This window comes from Pipistrellus kuhlii, unplaced genomic scaffold, assembly GCF_014108245.1.
Source record: "Pipistrellus kuhlii isolate mPipKuh1 unplaced genomic scaffold, mPipKuh1.p scaffold_m20_p_6, whole genome shotgun sequence".
Classification (NCBI taxonomy): Eukaryota; Metazoa; Chordata; class Mammalia; order Chiroptera; family Vespertilionidae; genus Pipistrellus; species Pipistrellus kuhlii.
Window position 1 is genome coordinate 68,958,634 of NW_023425562.1, and position 18,581 is coordinate 68,977,214.

The 18,581-nt window shown below is 38.3% G+C and overlaps 1 protein-coding gene across 3 annotated transcripts in view; it reads right to left on the reverse strand.

The window, feature by feature from the left end:
- SNX5 (sorting nexin 5) overlaps positions 1-18,581 on the reverse strand; it is a 25,043-nt gene continuing 6,462 nt past the window's right edge. For all 3 annotated transcript variants that reach the window (XM_036419251.2, XM_036419248.2, XM_036419250.2), the window contains 12 exons: positions 17,135-17,239; positions 15,010-15,120; positions 14,185-14,306; positions 11,898-12,021; positions 10,121-10,216; positions 9,056-9,161; positions 8,895-8,970; positions 7,741-7,780; positions 7,565-7,651; positions 5,682-5,841; positions 1,681-1,766; positions 1-198 (listed from right to left, as the gene is read on the reverse strand). In XM_036419251.2, coding sequence (XP_036275144.1) covers positions 148-198; positions 1,681-1,766; positions 5,682-5,841; positions 7,565-7,651; positions 7,741-7,780; positions 8,895-8,970; positions 9,056-9,161; positions 10,121-10,216; positions 11,898-12,021; positions 14,185-14,258 — 900 coding nt within the window. In that variant the 5' untranslated portion in view covers positions 14,259-14,306; positions 15,010-15,120; positions 17,135-17,239 and the 3' untranslated portion in view covers positions 1-147. The remainder of the gene's footprint in view (positions 199-1,680; positions 1,767-5,681; positions 5,842-7,564; positions 7,652-7,740; positions 7,781-8,894; positions 8,971-9,055; positions 9,162-10,120; positions 10,217-11,897; positions 12,022-14,184; positions 14,307-15,009; positions 15,121-17,134; positions 17,240-18,581) is intronic.

Sequence of the window (18,581 nt, forward strand, 5' to 3'; positions counted from 1 at the left end):
TTAAATGTTAAGATTTTTAGAAATCAAAATGTTTTATTAACATAATTTTAAAGTAAAGTCAAAGGTAATAAATCTTCTGTGGTAATGATTTAAGTGCAAGTGATGCTGGCTTTCACATTCATATCCTTTATTCAGAGAAAAGGCAGATCAGTTGTTCTTGAACAGGTCAATGCAGCTCTGTAAGAGGGAGACATTGTTCTGGAAGAAAAACAAGTCAAGGTATACCAATGAGCCAATCGAATCCAAGACTTCCTAGGTGTCTGTAAGAATTAAACTCAAACTTACCAACCTAGCTTTTCACAAGATTTGAAGCCAGTCAAACGTACAGCTAAACAGCTAGTGATTGTAGTTCCAGCCACCTCCACCATCCCAGCCCCAAGTATGTACCAAACACAGTCATGCTACAATAATTCTGCTTAAGTGAATTAACCTAACTACTACATAAATAAGTTGTTCTCTGAAGATAAAGGCCTTGAGAAGACTAAATAAAAAGTTGCAGTCATAGCTGGTTTGGCTCAGTAGAGGACAGAGCATAGGCCTGTGGTCTAAAGGGTCCCAGGTTTGATTCTCTGGCCAAGAGCACATGCCTGGGTTGCAGGCTCAATGGGGGGGGGGGGGGGGTGTCACATGCAGGAGGCAGCTGATCAATGATTCATCACTGATGCTTCTATCTCTCCCTTGCGCTCTGAAATCAATAAAAGTATTTTTAAATAAAAAATATTTTTTTAAATTGCTAAAAATTAGTTATGGGTGGAATTTTAAATGAGGTAACAAATGATAAATATTTATATAGGACTTTGCACAAATTGTCTCTTAGTTCTCACTTTAAAGAATTCAGAAAATTTAAAATATCCAGAACATTATGGCATAATTTATGTTATGTATGATACTTTAAAACTCCAATTTAAAAGGACTGGACTTTATAGATAAGTGAATAAAAACATCTATGTTGTAGTGTCAATAAAGGCACTTAAAACACACAAATGCTCTAAGTCTTCTTGCTTTAACCAATGCTGATGGCCAGTGACAGTTCTCTACTCCAATTCCCTACTGACCCAAGGGGTGACCCAGATGCCCTGGTCCAGACAGCATTTTGGGGGCCCAATCCCAGCTGTACCTCAGAACAACCCAAGAAAACCATACCCAGAAGTTCTGAGTGAATGGTCCTGTGCAGCAAAAACCGTCTTAAAAATTCCCTAAGAAAGTCTAATGTGCATCCACCATTGAAAACCTTTGTTCTCCAACTTCTCTGTGCAAATTAAGCTAGACATCAATATATATTTTTCTTCCTTTCTAAACCAAAAAGGAGTATCAGAAGACATTTAGCAAAACTAGATGACTATTTTAAAAATTATTTTCCATGAAAACTCAAGATAATTAAGAGCTGTAAAATGGTATGATAGATGTGTTCACCAATTATTAGAACAGATTCTTCAAAGTGTGGTCCATAGGACTTCGAGAAGGAGGCAGGGCAGCCACCATCAAGAATGCTCTTTTAAATATTATTTCACCAAAACGTTATGAATTTGTTTTACAGTAGAATAAACATACTTTAACAATTGGCTTCCACCTACACTACAAGGAATTAAGGACACAAATCCCACCTGCTTAATGATATTGGGATAACTGAAAAATAACTTTAAAAAAAACCTAAAAAGTTGGCTTAATCTGAATACTTACCCTAGCATGCTTTATTTCCAGTTCAGACATTTCAATTAAATTCTTCCTAAATGCTGCCACTCTCTTTCGCTTGAAATTGCTTAGTTCTACAAAAGAGAAAGTTTCAAAAAGTTAACAATTTTCATCTTTAACTTCCAAATATTCTTACAAATAAACGACCTCCAAAGCTTTGAAGCACTGCCATATTTTCTCACATTTCCATTATCTCTGCAATTAATACGCATCCCATTATATGGATACTAATATTGTTGTCATTACCTTTAAATAAGCAACACCATCTAATCTAGGAGTGTCGAACTCAATCAGAGAAGGGGCCAAAATCTAAAATCCAGCCTAAATCACGGGCCGAATGGTTTACTGAACAGTCATAAACTGTCACTGTGATGGAAACGCAGCGGAGTGCAGTGTTGACAGCGTGGTGCGGGCCACATTGCAAGGCCTGGCGGGACGGATTTGGCCCGAGAGCCTTGTGTTTGACACATGTGATCTAATCACTGACAATCAAAATCTGGAGAAGGGCTACTGAATTGGAGAATCTCTGAGATGAGCAGCTTTGTCCTTAACCAAATTTTTAGGGTTGGGAGCTGATAAGCCACACATATTTGAACCAATAACTTTTTTAAGGACTTTCTTTAAGAAAAGAAAAAGAAATATAATGCAAGCAGCCACATTAAAAACTAAAAACTTATAAAACATTAAAAACTAAAAACTCATAAAATTTTTAAAGATTTTTTTTTTAACAGAGAGGAAGAGAGAGGGATAGAGAACTAGAAACATCCATGAGAGAGAATCATTCATCAGCTGCCTCCTGCACACCCCCTATTGGGGATGTGCCTGCAACTCAGGTACATGCCCTTGACCGGAATCGAACCTCGGACCTTCCGGTCCACAGGATGATGGCTCTATTCACTGAGCTGAACCGGTTTCGGCAGCTCATAAAATTTTTAATTGATATGTCAATAGCCACAACTTGGAATTTACTAAGCTAAATGGGTCTTCCCCAATGTCAAGATAGGCTCCCTCCTTCATATAAGGCCTCCACACGGGACCAAGACTCTACATACTAACCCTTCTGTCTCCTCCACACCATTGTTTCACTATGCTCATTCAACTGACTCAAAAATCCATTCAACCACAAATCTTACAAAGAACTGGGACCAAAGACTCGTTAATCTCTGAATGGTCTGGAATACTTTTTTTTGTACTTTTAAATATCACACACCCAGGCATACCTACCTACCTACCTACCTACATATATATATATATATATATATATATATATATATATATATATATATATATATCTTTACCTATATATCTGTATCTATTTGTATACTATATAAAAGCCTAAAAGACCATCGCAACCAAACATACAACTGAACGGGTTGTGTGGGGTGACCAGGTCAGCAGGGGGGCGTGGTTAGGGGCGACTCGGCGGGGGGGGGGGGGGGGGGGGGGGGGCGCGCGCAGCAATCAGACCAGCAAGGGGGTGAGGTGGGGGGGTCGGGACAATAAAGGCGCAGTTGGGGGTGACTAGGTGAGCAGTTAAGTCAGTGGTCCCAGAATGTGAGAGGAACATCCGACTGCCAGTTTAGGCCCGGTTACTCCAAGGGATCCCGGATTGGAGAGGATACAGGCTGGCCTGAGGGGGACACCCACCATCCACCCCCAGTGCACAAATTTCATGCACTGGGCCTCTAGTAATTTAAATAAAGAGGATAAAAATCTATAATACAGGAACCTTAAGCAATAAGCCAGGCCTAAATTGGCACCACTTAAAAACTTTGTTTTTTCTTTAATCCCCTTCCCTAAAAACTCTTCAGAGCCACTGAACTTTGGCCTATATAACCTAAGATTTCAACTCAGTCATTTTAATGCATGTTCCTTATAAATTTAAATTAGCTGCTAAAAAGGGCAAGAAGAGCCCTAGCTGGTTTGGCTCAGCAGATAGTGTCAGTCTGCGAACTGAAGGGCCCCAGGTTCAATTCTGGTCAAGGGCACATGCCCATGTTGTGGACTCGATCCCCAGAGGGGCACTTGCAGGAGACAGCCAATTCATGATTCTCTCTCATCATGGATGTTTCTCTCTCTCCTTCTCTCTTCCTTCCGCTCTAAAAACAATAAAAATATATTTTTAAGGGGGGGGGAGCAAGGAGGTTTGAGGATTATTGATTCTCAAATCAATAAAACTTTTTTTAAAGGAGGTTCCTTTGAAAGAATCTAAAAGACAGCCACCTGCATGTGTCTGCATGCCATCTGCAGAGTTTTTGTACAGAAGTTCTGCTCCTTAAAGTTAAAACATTACAGTCCTGAATTCGTATGAGCAAAGACACAGAACTGTACTGTTTATAGATAGCTATTATCAGGACATTTCCAAATATGCCTAGATTTCTGAATCCAAAGGGAAGGAAAAAAATTTTCGGAAAATGAAGTCTTGAGTTTTTTGAGGGGGGTAGGAAGGTGTTTTGAGGTTGTGTCAAGTAGACTCGCTATAATTAAGATTGTTCTAAAAGACAGATTCTTTACTTTTTGGTTTGGCATGTTCCATGGCCCTTAAGAACTATAGGGCAGTGAGATCCCTTAAGGAAAAGACTATGTTGCACCGTCTCCCTCCAAAGCAAAAATGGGAGAAGGCAAGAAAACCCTGTGGACATGGACTGGAACTAAATCATCATCATGGATTCATGAATTTTGAGGGGGGAGAGAAGCCAAATGCAGGTGCACGTGTGTGTACACATCCCTATTGTTTCTTCGCTGTCAGCACAAGGGCCCAGAAGCAGAGATATCCAGAATCAATGAGCATATTAGCACCAAATCTTGTTACTAATTCCTTAAGTAACAAGAGTTTGGGCTTCTGAAAGAAATGGCAGTTTCTAGGCCTGGATGTAAGATTAACATAGAGCATTTAACTGCTCAAAAAAATGGGGGGCCCAGTCAGCATGGCTCAGTGATAGTCAACTTATGAACCAGGAAGTGACAGATTCCTAGTCAGGGCACAAGCTTGAGTTGCAGGTTCGATCCCCAATAGAGGACAGGCAGAAGGCAGCCATGACTCTCTCTCATCATTGGTGTTTCTCTCTCACCCTCTTCCTTCCTCCGCGAAAACATTAACATTAAAAAAAAAAAAAAAAGAAAGAAAAAAGAATGGGGGATATGCTAATAAGAACATGTCAGCTTAAAAGCATTTCTTCACTAGCTGACTGAACAATGAGTACCAAAATAACTATTAGGTCTAGTAATAATTAATGTCCATAACTCTAATGAAGAAATAAGAGGAAAGGGCATGCTTGAATCGGAGTGAGGGGAAAATCACCTTTTTGCAACCATGAGAGTAAAGGTTGGTTCAGGCAAAAATCAACATAAGCTACATTTAGGGGAAGTTTGATGAATAGGATATATACACTGTCTTAAATTATCTCCCCGTGAATTAGTAATTAGTGGCATGGGGAAAAAAATACAACAACACAGTGGAGATATATAACAACACATTTCTGGGTAATCAAAATTAATACCACAAAATTTCGAAATGGACACAACATACCCTCAAATACCAAAAAGTACTCTAATAAAAACTTTATTTATATAATAGTTTTCTGTTGGAAATGGATAACTGGAATCTAATGAGGAAATAGACCAACCAAAAATAAGCATTCTATTTTTAATAAGAGACTATGGTCTTCAAAAAGGCAAGGATCTTTTTTTAAAAATGCACAAACTTTTTTTTTTTAAGGAAAAAAAGACCATAATACATAAAACCTCAAACTCAAATAGTTAAAAAAAAAAAAAAAAAAAAAGGCAAAGGCACCAATGCGGTTATAAAAACACCCACAAGGGACCAAGTATACCAAGTTAACAAAGCAGAAAGAACAAACTGTGGAAACGTAGGTGTCTGCAACTAAAGGATGTATGTATGGCTCTTTGCAGTATTTGTGCAACTTCTCTCAGTGAGGTGAAACAAGTTACAAATAAAACGTAAAAGCTAAAGAGTGGCCCTGCTCTACCTTCTTTTGCAGATTCGGAAAGCTGTTCAAATTTCTGGCAGCATTCCTGCTGGTGTGTCTCAGCCAACTTGATATCTTTGCTTTTTAACCGGGCCTTATCCAACGCTTTGTTTGAGTTCTCATAGTCAATGAGGGCTTTGGTGCGCCTGTATAATAGATCCTGAGAAGAAAATTAACAGATAAAAACATGGTAAAATATCCCAAGTAATCTAGTGCCAACACACTACCTGAAATGTTAGATGGCAAAAATCTACCTATATGACCACCCTCCCTCCCCATTATTTTTTTAATCCCAAAATTAGTCTGGGAAGAACTCTTATGGCATTACTGAGAACTTTTTTCAGAACTATTCACATGGGTCAAAAGAAAGGGGGGGGGGGTCAAAACTGAAGGATTCATTTTTTCTAAGAAAGTAACTTCAGAAAATTAACCACTGTGTATTGAAAGGTGCAGTTACTACAAGGTGAGTCAAATGATACGAAGAGAATGCAAGTGGGCAATGAGGTAGTTAGAACATTCTTATAACCCTATCCAGAGAACCCTGCCTCTGGAAATCTACCCCGAGGCTCTAATCTGAAATATTCTCTGCAATGTTGCAAAGTAAAAGTTATCTTAATATCTAAAATAGAAAGTTATGCCCTATCTGATTTGGCTCAGTGGACAGAGCATCAGCCTATAGATTGAAGGGTCCCAGGTTCAATTCTAGTTAAGGGTACATGCCTGGATTGTGGGCTCAATTCCCAGTGGAGGGCATGCAAAAGGCAGCCAATCAATGATTCTCTCTCACTGATCTTTCTATCTCTCTCTCTCTAAAAATCAATAAAAATATATTAAAATAATTATAAAATGGAAAGATATGCATGTATAACAGTATTCTGAGTTTCAATTGTGTCCACCTTTGTGTATAAGCAAAAGAAAAAACTTGTTTATCATCAGCACTTAAACCAATATACAAATAGTCAAAAATGTATAAAAAGAAAAAATTCAAATACTGTTAAGACTAAGCATGCCAAAATACAAATTAACTAAAATGAAACTAAACTAAGGGGAAAATAATGAATGTCTACATCCTGACAGCATTTTCCAGTTATATATTTTTCCTATCTTATGTTGCCGATTCAATATTTCACATAAAATGGCTTAAACATTTTTGTTCAGGGCTGTGTAGACAGTGGAGAATGCATGTTTCATTCTAAAAGGCCATTCTGCTACCAATTAGTCTTACTTTTAATAAGTAATGCTTTATGACAACTTTAAGTCAATAAAATTTACAAATCCCAAAACATCTGTTGTGTCAGAAATAGCCCCTTTGGAAAGTCTTCCGTTATGTCCTGCATCAAATAACTCGTAACCCCCAAACTATCCCAATTGTTCTCAAGTAAATACAAGGTAAATGATACAAAGCCACAAAAAGGTACACCACTTGAAAAAATTTCAATCTAAAATGAGACTGAAAGACATGAAACGAATAACCTCATGCATGTGCCTGCAAAGAACAGACTTAAGAACAGGCTAATTTCCTGTAAATGCCTGATTTACAGAAGAATATCCTGACCAATGAACATCTACCCATGAGCTTACTGTTTGAACTCTGGATGGACTTCTCTTTGTTACCTTCTTCGCCCATAAATCCGTTCCAAACCCTGACCAGACTCACATGTAGCTTGTTACTATTGCATGCTTTTTCCAAACTGCCATTCCTCAATAAACAATTTCTGATAACTCAAACTTGCCTCAATTTACATCTCTATTTAGGTTCTCATCACTTACATAAACAATCAATCCTCACAAATTCCTATCTTCTTTCACTTTTAACAAAAAAGAATACATCTCTACTATCACACATCTTGGAGGTTATGGCAAGGCAGACGTAAAGAACTTACCTTAGCAGCCTCTATGTTGAGCATATAGTATCGAAGAAGCTCTGTCAGCTTTAAATCTTCATCTGAGGAGACTCGACTCTCTACTTTCTTTTAGAATAAAAAAAAAAAGATCATCATCAAAGTAGGTATCAACAGATTTTAAAATATATAATGAAAACCAAAATAAAAATCTTTACCCTAAGTTTTTCAAACAGCTCAGCAACCTTCAACAGGTACCTAAAATATATACAGGAATGGGTAAATTCAGGAGTTTTAGCCTTTGGTGTCTTAGAATTAACATATCAAAATATTGCTTTAATCACTAGATTTGGCCCAATTTAATAGAGAAGATGACAATAAAATTTAACACATTTATAATTTATAAGTCATGAATTTCAACCTGTTGGTACACTACCCCCCCTTCAGCCATATGCCATGAAGAACCTGTGCTCCAATTTTAATTATTTTTATTGATATTGTGCGTGTACATGCGAGAGATATTGAGAAACATCAAATCAGCTGTTTCCCAGGAGCCCCAACCAGAAATCAAACCCACAATCTAGCTGTGTAATCAGGAATCAAGCCGCCACCTTTGGTGTGCACTCCAACCATCTGAGTCACACTGGCCAGGGTATATTCCCAATTCTTATCCAATGCCAAATCTGTGTTAACCAAGGTCAGGTTCTAATGAACCACCAAGTGTGCCCCCAAAGCCATTAAGTATAAACTATTTCATCTTGGTTCTGCCATTAGCTGACTTCCACTTTCAAATAAAAAATACTCCCGCCTGTTATACCAAGCCCAGGTATTAAACAGAATACTCTTATCACATCAAAAATGACTAGGATTGAGAAACTGAAAAATATAAATTAAAAAAAAAAAAAAAGCTCAAGATCGACTGGGGTCATTACATTATCCTTATGACCACTTAAAAATATAAATTTAAAAAAAAAAAAAAAAAGCTCAAGATCAGACTGGAGTCATTCGATTATCCTTATGACCACTTCCATCAAATCTCTTCAAATTAGTCCAAGATATTGCCAAGTAAAGTGGTAAGAACTATGTGGAATAGAATATACAAGGCAAACTTTAAAAAAAGCAGTAGAGATACATAATATAGACTCAATAATCACATTTGGTACAGAAGTGCCCTCTCAGTCCACTACAAAGTGTCTGTGTGTTCAGAGGGTGAGATTTTAGTTGCTAGAAACAATCTTATCTACCTTTGATAAACTTGTACTCAAGAGCAGAATTGATATTATATAGTCATTACTCATTATACTTCCAATCATACCACCTACGAGTCTTGGATTAGAGAATTTAGAGAAAAGCATTTCCAATAAAAACTTACTTTTTGATTACTGTGGGTTCCTCTAAAGCCAGGCTATGCAGGCAGGCTGCAGTGTGGATATAGTCATCTGCAACATCTGCAGAAACAAGGACAGCCTTGTTTATGTGAACAGAGCTGGCACATTAGCAAAGGTAGGTGGCTAGTGGGTGAATGATATTTACTTTTATGAGATCTGGTCATTTTGTCAGCTTTTGCACATGAATCCTTGATCCTATTATAATAGTTAATGAGGAAATTCTTCTCTTGCTCAAAGAAGTCATCTACCTCCTAAAAGGAGAGGGGTAGAAAATTTAAGAAGTAAAACTTTAAATAGAAATATGTGTTTTGAATTAGAACATTGAGGAAATAGGCTCATGCATAAACTTAACCTCTACAGACCAGGGAAATACAAATTGACAAAATACCATTTCACACTTAAGAGCAGCAAAAGTCAAGTGTTGGCAGGAAATGTCAACAGAGAACCATTTTTGAAGAACCATTAACAAAGCCCAGGAACACTCTGGTATCCTAAGATCTAGCAATTCTGGGAAAGCTATAGTTCTGCTTAGTGGATTACTACCTAGCCTTCAGATACTCTTTGTGTGTGTAGAGGGCTGAATTTGGTCGCTTTCAGACTGAGAGGAAAATAATGGAATCCGGTGGGCACCAGCCAGGGACACTAAACTCCCTGCAATACAGTTTAAGTCCCACACACCTTAAACTGTGCCAATGAGATCACCAAAGAGCTTCCAAATTTCTAATAAGGCCCCTGGAACTCAGCACCTATATTCTAGGCTACTTACTCAAGCCCTCAAGTGACAAAGTTAGATACCAAGGGGAAGGGGGCGGGGGGGAGGAATAAAGGAGTAAATGTGTGAGCCATATGTGCCATTAAAATTTTTCTAGCCACAGGTGAAATTAACTTTAAATATTTTACTTAACTCAGTATTATTTACCAAAAAAATATCAGTATATTACATTATTTTCTTCATATCAAGTCCTTAGAATCCAGCATGTAAATAAAATTAAAAATGTCAAGTATCTGGGGCTACCAAAATGGGCTGTGTTGTTCTAGAGACAGTCATGAACGACTGCTCTTGTGGTAATTTTCTTTTTTAAAATAATTTCACTTCAAAGACTTAAGTGTGAGAACAGGATATTTTGGAAAAACTCATTTCACAAATATCTTTTCTAAAGAAATAAAAGTTCACCTTCCATGCAGTCAGGAACAGCTAAAAGCCACTTACCTTAACTCCAGAAAAAAGGACTTCATCAGCACTTTTCACCACACTTTTGAAAAAGCCACCAAACATCTCTTTGGTATTTTTCCGCCTAACACTTAACTGAAGAAAGAGAATACCAAAAGTTTATGGTAAATACATTTTTCTGGGTTAAGTCCTAAAACTTTCCAAATAACACTGTTTACCAGTATTGGCACACACATAAGATAAAGATATAAGACAAATTCTATCTTAAGCACCAGATCTAAGATATCATATAGCTAAATATAAATCCAGGTCACAATTCTTAAAGTATAATGTAATAGATATTTTGAAATATCTGGGCAAGAAGATGGATTTTTTTTTCCCCTTACCTTTTTTTTTTAAATATATTTTATTGATTTTTGTACAGAGAGGAAGGGAGATAGAGTTAGAAACATCAATGAGTGTCATCGATCAGCTGCCTCTTGCACACCCCCTACTGGGGATATGCCCGCAACCAAGGTACATGCCCTTGACCAGAATCGAACCCGGGCCCTTCAGTCCCCAAGCCGACGCTCTATCCATTGAGCCAAACCGGTCCCAGTTCCCTTACCTTTTTTATTGATTTTGAAGAGAGGGAGACAGAAACATCCACTGGTGGCCTCCCACATACACAATGACCTGGGATAGAACCTTCAACTGGGTATGTGTCCCGACTGGGAGTTGAACTGTAATCCTTTAGTGCAGCGGTCGCCAACCTTTCAGACCTCGAGGACCACCGGTTGGTGACTGCTGTGTTAGCTTACAGGATGACACTCCAACCGAGCCACATTAGCTAGGCACCCACTGGCCAGGAACCAAATCCCAGTGGCTTTTAAATTTTTGATAAAACTTGTTCTGTTCTGTTTATTAAACTTCACTGGTTAGAAGACAGAGGAAATTTTTAAGTTGGGATTTACTTCATACATATTAACAAAAACATAAAAAAAAAAAAAAAAAGCCATGTATACAGGTCTTTTGTCAAGAAAATGGTAGCCAAGAAAATAAATTTGGATCCATTTAGTTTTCTTCTAACAATCCCAAACATAACTGAGAAAACTATTCTTCAGGTTGAAACCGATTTGGCTCAGTGGACAGAACATCAGCCTGTGGACTAAATGGTCCCAAGTTCAATTCCGGTCAAGGGCATGTACCTTGGTTGTGGGCACATCCCCAGTAATGGGTGTGCAAAAGGCAGCTGATCAATGTTTCTCTCTCATCGATGTTTCTAACTCTCTACCCTCTCTCTTCCTTTCTGTAAAAAAATCAATAAAATATATTTTTTTTAAAAGAGAAAAAAAAACCTATTCTTCAGAAGGGGAAAAGGTCAAAATCTTTAAGTAGCCTCTTATAAAAATGTCTTACATAATTGATCTGCCAGGGAGAAGAAGTGGCATATACTAAAGGTTTCCACTGTGTTGGTAAGAAATTCAGAACTTTAAAAGTCAATTTTGGAGAATATGTACCAAGCATTTTTATTTTTAACAAGTCTAGTTTGTTTTAAATGTGTCTTTATTGATTTTAGAGAGGGGAGAGAATAGAAACATCAATAAGAGAGAAAATCAATCAGGTGCTCCTGCACACCCCCTACTGGAGATAGAGCTTGCAATCCTGCCATGTGCCCTAACTGGGAATCCAACTGGTGACCTCTTGGTTCATGGATAGACCCTCAACCATAGAGCCACACCAGCTGGGCATCAGGTAGATCTTTAAAGAATCGTCTTGTAATTTTATCTGGATCATGAAAATGGAATCTTGGGGGGGTGGGAGGGGGCAGTCTTACATCCTGATCGTATTCCAGGAAAACATGAAAGTTGCGATCTTTATTGAGAACAGGGTGAGAAGAAAGCCGCTGGAGAAAGACTTCATGGGAGGATACAGTCTTCTTAAAGACAGCAAGATATTCACTAAAAGAGAAGCATACAAGACATTTAGTTGTCATCACTCAACTGACAACTATTACCCAATCCAATTATTACTGCTCATGCCACTAAGTAAAATATCTGAATAAGACTTAAACATTCTGGTATAACTTTATATCTAATTCAGTAATAAGATAGCTGCCATTTTGAAATCTATAGAATGAACAAACAAAAGAGGGAAAGTGAAATTATAACTGGGGTTGATGGAACAAGTCTACAAAGACTGAAACCTACATGCAAACACTGCTGGTATTTAGCAGCCAACAGAGCATTGATTTCTTTTAAATCACAAAAAACCTTTAATTTAGTAGCTATATAGATAGCACAGAGATTAAAAAGGCTCAGAATCACAAGAAATTTTACGCCACCTAAGGACAGATGGAGTTAAGGGAACAAATCTCATTTTGGTGCATTAATATAATACAGTTGATAAATATACTATTAAAATCCTCCCCTAACTCCCAGCCTTTAAACTATAATAAAGGATTCCATGAGACTTGCACCCAAAGGAGCAACTAGCAGTTGCAGCTTGTCCAAGGCTGACCCCTTGAACCTGGCTCCTAAGCCCCCTTACTCTGACTTTTCAGTGAGCCAATAGCAGCCCCACTTTGGCTCACTTCTGTCACTGACTTTTACTTCTCAGTGAGTCAAAGAAGCCGTCTAGGCTTCTTTCTTTCCCATAACATTTCTAGAGCCATAGCAGCCCCACCTGGGCTCTGGCTCTCCTGTTGTTTCTTCTAAGCCTTTGTTTCACTAACCACAGCTTTATAAAAAAAAAAAAAAAAAAAAAAAAAAAAAAAAAAAAAAATCTTCACAAGGGCATTTGTTTGTTTGTTTTTTGAGAAGGACAGGTATATGTCCCGACTGAAAATTGAACCCATAACCTTTTAATGTACAGAACAAAATGCTCCTACCAACTGAACCACACTTGCTAGAGCACTGTCCCCCAGCTTTAATAAATGTACTCTCAAAATCACATACACAAAAAATTACCAAGCGGATCTATCTCAATCTAGATAGATTAAAGATCACTCTAAATTTTCCAATGGTGGGAACTTGAGTCTTTGGTCAGTGCTTTAACCTCATCAATGGTCATGACAGTCACTGAATTGCATGAATAACTCAGGACCTGGAAGTTAGGAGCACTGCCTCTAGACAATATGGACTTGGGGCAGAGCATTAATGGGAATGCTGCATTGAGCACCTGAATCCCAATACCCTGATGGTAGAAGAAGGAAGGAAGTCAAGATAAAGTGCAAGGATGGTTTCACAAGAAACTTTAATGCAAACCTCCAACTATGATACAGAATTTAAAAAAAAAGTTTTTTTGTTTCAATTATAATTAAAATAAACTTCCTGAGGACTTCTTCCAAACCTGCAATGTGGTCATCATTCAAAATGCATCTCTGTAACAGCACTCACTGAATCTAGTTTAACTGTTTCCAGTCATCAAACTTCAGAGAAGCACTGCATACTATCAGCAGTTTAAAAAAATTATATATGAAAACTAGAGACATAGTGCACAAAATTTGTGTGCGTGCGTGTGTGTGTGTGTGTCCCTCAGCCCAGCCTGCACCCTTTCCAATCTGGGAACCCAAGGGATGTCCAACTGCCCGTTTAGGACCAATCACAACCCAGGCCTACTGGCTCCCAACTGCTCGCCTGTCTGCCTTCTGATTGCCCCTAACCACTTCTGCCTGCCAGCCTAACCACTCACCTGCAGGCCTGGTTCTCCCCCCCAACCCCAATTGCCCTTCCTTGCAGGCCCTGTTGCTCCCAACTTCCCTTCTCTGTGGACCTGGTCACCCCTAACTGCCATCCCCTGAAGGCTTGATCACCCCCAACTGCCCTCACCCTCCCCTGCTGGCCATCTTATATCCACATGGGGCAGCCATCTTGTGTGCTGGAGTGATGTTCAATTTGCATATTACTTTTATTAGATAGGATACAAAAGTTTACTTCACCATGTCAGATCAACATTCCTTAACAAGTATAGTCTACATAGGGAAAAACTACTCTATCCAATGCTAGTAGCCCAAGGAAGTCAAATTCTAAAGCTCAAGACTCTGCCCATACTCTGCAAAATGCAGTTTTAGAGGACAGCACTAGTAACTAACTACTATACTCATCCCATCAAGATCCACTTACGCTTCCAATTCTTGCTTCATCTTGGCAAATTCTTCTTTGGTCATAGACCCTTCACCCTCCCCCAGTTTCTGCATCTTCTCTCGAGGGCCATCAAAGTCAGGCTTTGTTGGAGCAGGTGGAATCTGCAGCAGAGGCAGGTAACTCATGAGCATTCTTATCCAAGCAGTGACATTCTAGTTAGGACCTGTGCACAGGCCACCAGCCCTGTGGCCAACCCGTTTTTCTCTTATTTAACCTTACTCGTTTAGGCCATTTAGAAGTGTCCTCCTCAAAACTGGGCACTCACTTATTCAGTTTATCCATTATAAATAATTGATAGGGTACAATAGTGTTTGTTTAAATTTTATATATTACAATCAGTACTAAAATAGAGCTTATGAGGAAACATCAAGATAATAGTTTAGACTTCAAAAAGAATTCCAGAGGACAATCAAATTTGGCAGTAATGATTAGCATATATTCTAGTTGGCAGGTGAAATCAGATTTTTCACAATCCATGATGAAAAATGGGTTAGTCTCTTTAAACAGATGGACAGCAAAGTAGAAGAAATACGCTTTAATAGCCGGGACTGGTTTGGCTCAGTGGATAGAGCGTCAGCCTGCGGACTGAAGGGTCCCGGTTCGATTCTGGTGAAAGGCATGTACCTTGATTGCGGGCATATCCCCAGTGGGGGGTGTGCAAGAGGCAGCTGGTTGATGTTTCTCTCTCAGCGACGTTTCTAACTCTCTGTCACTCTCAATTCCTCTCTGTGTAAAATCAATAAAATATGTTTTAAAAAAAGAAATATGCTTCAATAATTATTTCATTTTACAAAAGGCACTTACGATAAGCCCAGCATAGTCTGCAGTTTCAGAAAGAGTGTCATGGAGCCATACAAAGTCTTCATGTTGCCTTATAACAGAAAACTCTGGGCTCTGAAACGTGGGCAATGTGGTCTGTAAATGAAAAAGAGAAGTTAACTGTATCTACCATTTATTTTAGATAAAGTGGCTTGAGTTTCTTGAGCTGCACTAAGAAAATCCTGAATAAAACATCACAATGAGATACACTAAAGAACAAAATACAGCAACAATCTCTCCACCACTATAAAAAGCCATAGCAAGATTAAACACGTTCTTTAAGGAATTCTTTTCACAAATTTCCACCTTGTAGGTAAACTTAGATATAATTATGTAGTCTTCGCACTGCCTTTTGAATAACAGAGGTATGTCGATCAAGCCACCAAGGGATTAAGAGGGAAAAAAGTGGAAAAGGACCTTATAGATATTTGCTTTAAATTAGTTCCTGTTTTCTCCCCTGTAAAGTGGGGATAATAAAACACCACCATAAGGTTGTTATAAAAAGACAAATCCATGTAAACCCTTTACAACAGTGCCTGGGATAGGACAAGCACTCAATACATTTTAACTTCTATGAAAGGAAAAAAAGTGGCTGAAGTGTTCCTGAAAAAATTGAAACCACTTTTGTTAAATTAAAAATCTGGAAATAAGGCCGGGACCGGTTTGGCTCAGTGGACAGAGCGTCGGCCTGTGGACTAAAAGGTCCCAGGTTCGATTCCAGTCAAGGGCATGTACCTTGGTTGCGGGCACATCCCCAGTAGGGGGTGTGCAAGAGGCAGCTGATCGATGATTCTTTCTCATCGATGTTTCTAACTCTCTATCCCTCTCTCTTCCTCTCTGTAAAAAAATCAATAAAAAAAATATATATATTAAAAATTTGGAAATAAGCCTGGCCAGATGACTCAGTTGGAATCTTTTCCCTTACACCAAAAAGGCAGTGGTTTTGATCACTGGTCAGGGTACATACGTTAGGTTTTGGGTTCAATCCCCAGTTGGTGCATGTATCACCAAATATCAATTGGTGTACAGGCCACCAATTGATATTTCTCCTTCTCTGCTCCTCTCTCTCTCTAAAAGAAATAACACATATCCTCGGGTGAGGATTTAAAAAAAATTTTTAGTCAGGCCTGTCCTGGTAGTCAGCTGGTAGAAGCAACCAATGAATGCATAAATAAGTGGAACAAATTGATGTTTCTCTTTCTCTCTCTCTTCCCTTTCTATAAGATCAATTTAAAAAATTAAAATTTATAGCCGAGACTGGTTTGGCTCAATGGATAGAGCGTCGGCTTGGGGACTGAAGGGTCCCGGGTTCGATTCCGGTCAAGGGCATGTGCCTTGGTTGCGGGCATATCCCCAGTAGGGGGTGTGCAAGAGGCAGCTGATCGATGACTATCTCTCGTCGATGTTTCTAACTATCTCTCTCCCTCTCTTTACAAAATCAATAAAATATATAAAAAAATAAAATTTATAAAAATTTGGCGGCAAAAAACTTTTGAATCACAAGAGATGAGTGGGGCAAAGGCTAAGAACTTGGTAAACATGGGAAAGCACTTTTCATACATGCAAATTAAAAACAAAGGTGGCCTTAGTTGGTTTGGCTCAGTAGATAGAGCGTCGGCCTGTGGGCTTGAAGTGTCCCAAATTCAATTCTGATCAAGGGCACATGCCCGGATTGCAGACTCGATCCCCAGTAGGTGTGCAGGAAGCAACTGATCAATGATTCTCACTCATCACTGATGTTTCTATCTCTCCCCGTCCCTTCCTCTCTGAAATCAACAAAAAATCAAATTAAAAAACCAAGGTGGAAGATTATAGCTATGTGGGTAGATGGTTTGGCCTACTTCACTTTGCCTGACTTTCTTTCCTCATAGAGCAGTGTACAAGCCACATTTAACATCAGCCATGCCCTAGGGTTCCACCCTAGTGGAAAACACTGCAGCAAGAACACTTATTTAGAGGCTCACTACAAGATGAGGGAGGTGCTCACTTAGCAGTGGTGCTACATTACAAACAAATGGCAACCATTTCAATTCAGGAAGTCTCTTCTCACTGTAAATAACAAGGCTGCAACCAGCACTGATTGTATTATTGAAGTCATTCCACCACTTACCTTGGTGTGTACTGTAAACTTGACCTTATCTCTTTCACTGAGTGCATCAGGTATGTCAATCTGAAGTGAGGGATCAACATTCAAGTCCACAGATACAGATCTCAACTGAAATACATTTTTTGGTTATTAGTTTCAAATTCATTTTAGTCCTAAAAAGTATCCTTTCAAAAATGGGAGCTAGTAATAATTAAAAAGCAGCTTGTACAAGATCATTTAGAACAAAGTTAGCTGAGATAAATCTAAGTTTATTTGACACTGTAGGGAAATCTCTTAAATATATGGATGGGTATAAAATATTCCTGTGATCTGAAAAAGCAACTATAATTTTAATATGTGCACTACTTATTTTATAACAGTATGAAAAATTCCTTTAATCAAACACCTAAGGAACTGTTATTAAAAAGGCTTGAACTAGACATGATGAAATCATGAACTTCTCACATAAATTCCTAAACTATAAGAAATTGTCAAGTGGCATTCACATGAAAGAGACTAGGAAAACAGAACAGTTAGATGCTATGGGATCCTAGGTCAAAAGATAAGAAAAATCTGGCTCAAGAGTAAAGCTATTTAACAGTTTCATCTAGGCATCAAGAAATGAACTGAAAAACTAACAAAGACCCTACTTAGCAGAATCTCCTTGTAGCTATACACGTAAGGGACAAGTGTGAACACTGCCCTGGAAGCCAAGGCAACAGATTTTGTGCGAGTTAGGAAGTCATAGGAAAATAACACCCAACTCTATGTTTGTCAGTTTAAAAAGAATTTTTGGAAGAAATGGTCTGTTAGAAATAAGCATCTCATGTTTCCCAACCCCTCCCCCCAGAAATAAAGTAAAACTGTCATAACGCTCAGTTGTTGCACACAAGGAGAATGCCAAATGAAGACTGGAGTTAAGAGAATGAGGGAACAAGGAAGGAAATACTGAGATATTTCCTCTTAAATTTCATTTTGAATTCTTCAAAATAAAGTTTAAGACCTAAGACTGATAAACTTTTGAATGTAGAAAAAAAGGGTACAATCAGGCATGACTTAAACATAGCCACTAAAAAAATGCATGACTTATTTCTGTATCTTAGAAACTGTCAGTTACCTCCCTTTTTCCCTTAAGCACTAAGAAAAAATTTAAATTGCAAAAACCAGAGTTAGTTCTGTAACAATGGCTTTCTAATAAGAAATAAGCTTCAAGTTCTGTATTAGTGAGATCACAATATATTTAAGTCCCTGACATTTCAACCTAAGTACTTCTCCCAAATTAATTCCTGATGACTCCTATGAAATATTTGCTTATTTTGACTTAATTTTCCTATGTCCATTTGAGATCTCTACAAACAAAGATAAGATTCAAGGTCAGGGGTACTTCATTTTGTCCTGTGACTCTCGTGACATATTTCTGATAAAAGCTTCCTTCCTTTCGATAACTTACCACTGGGCAAATGCAGAATTC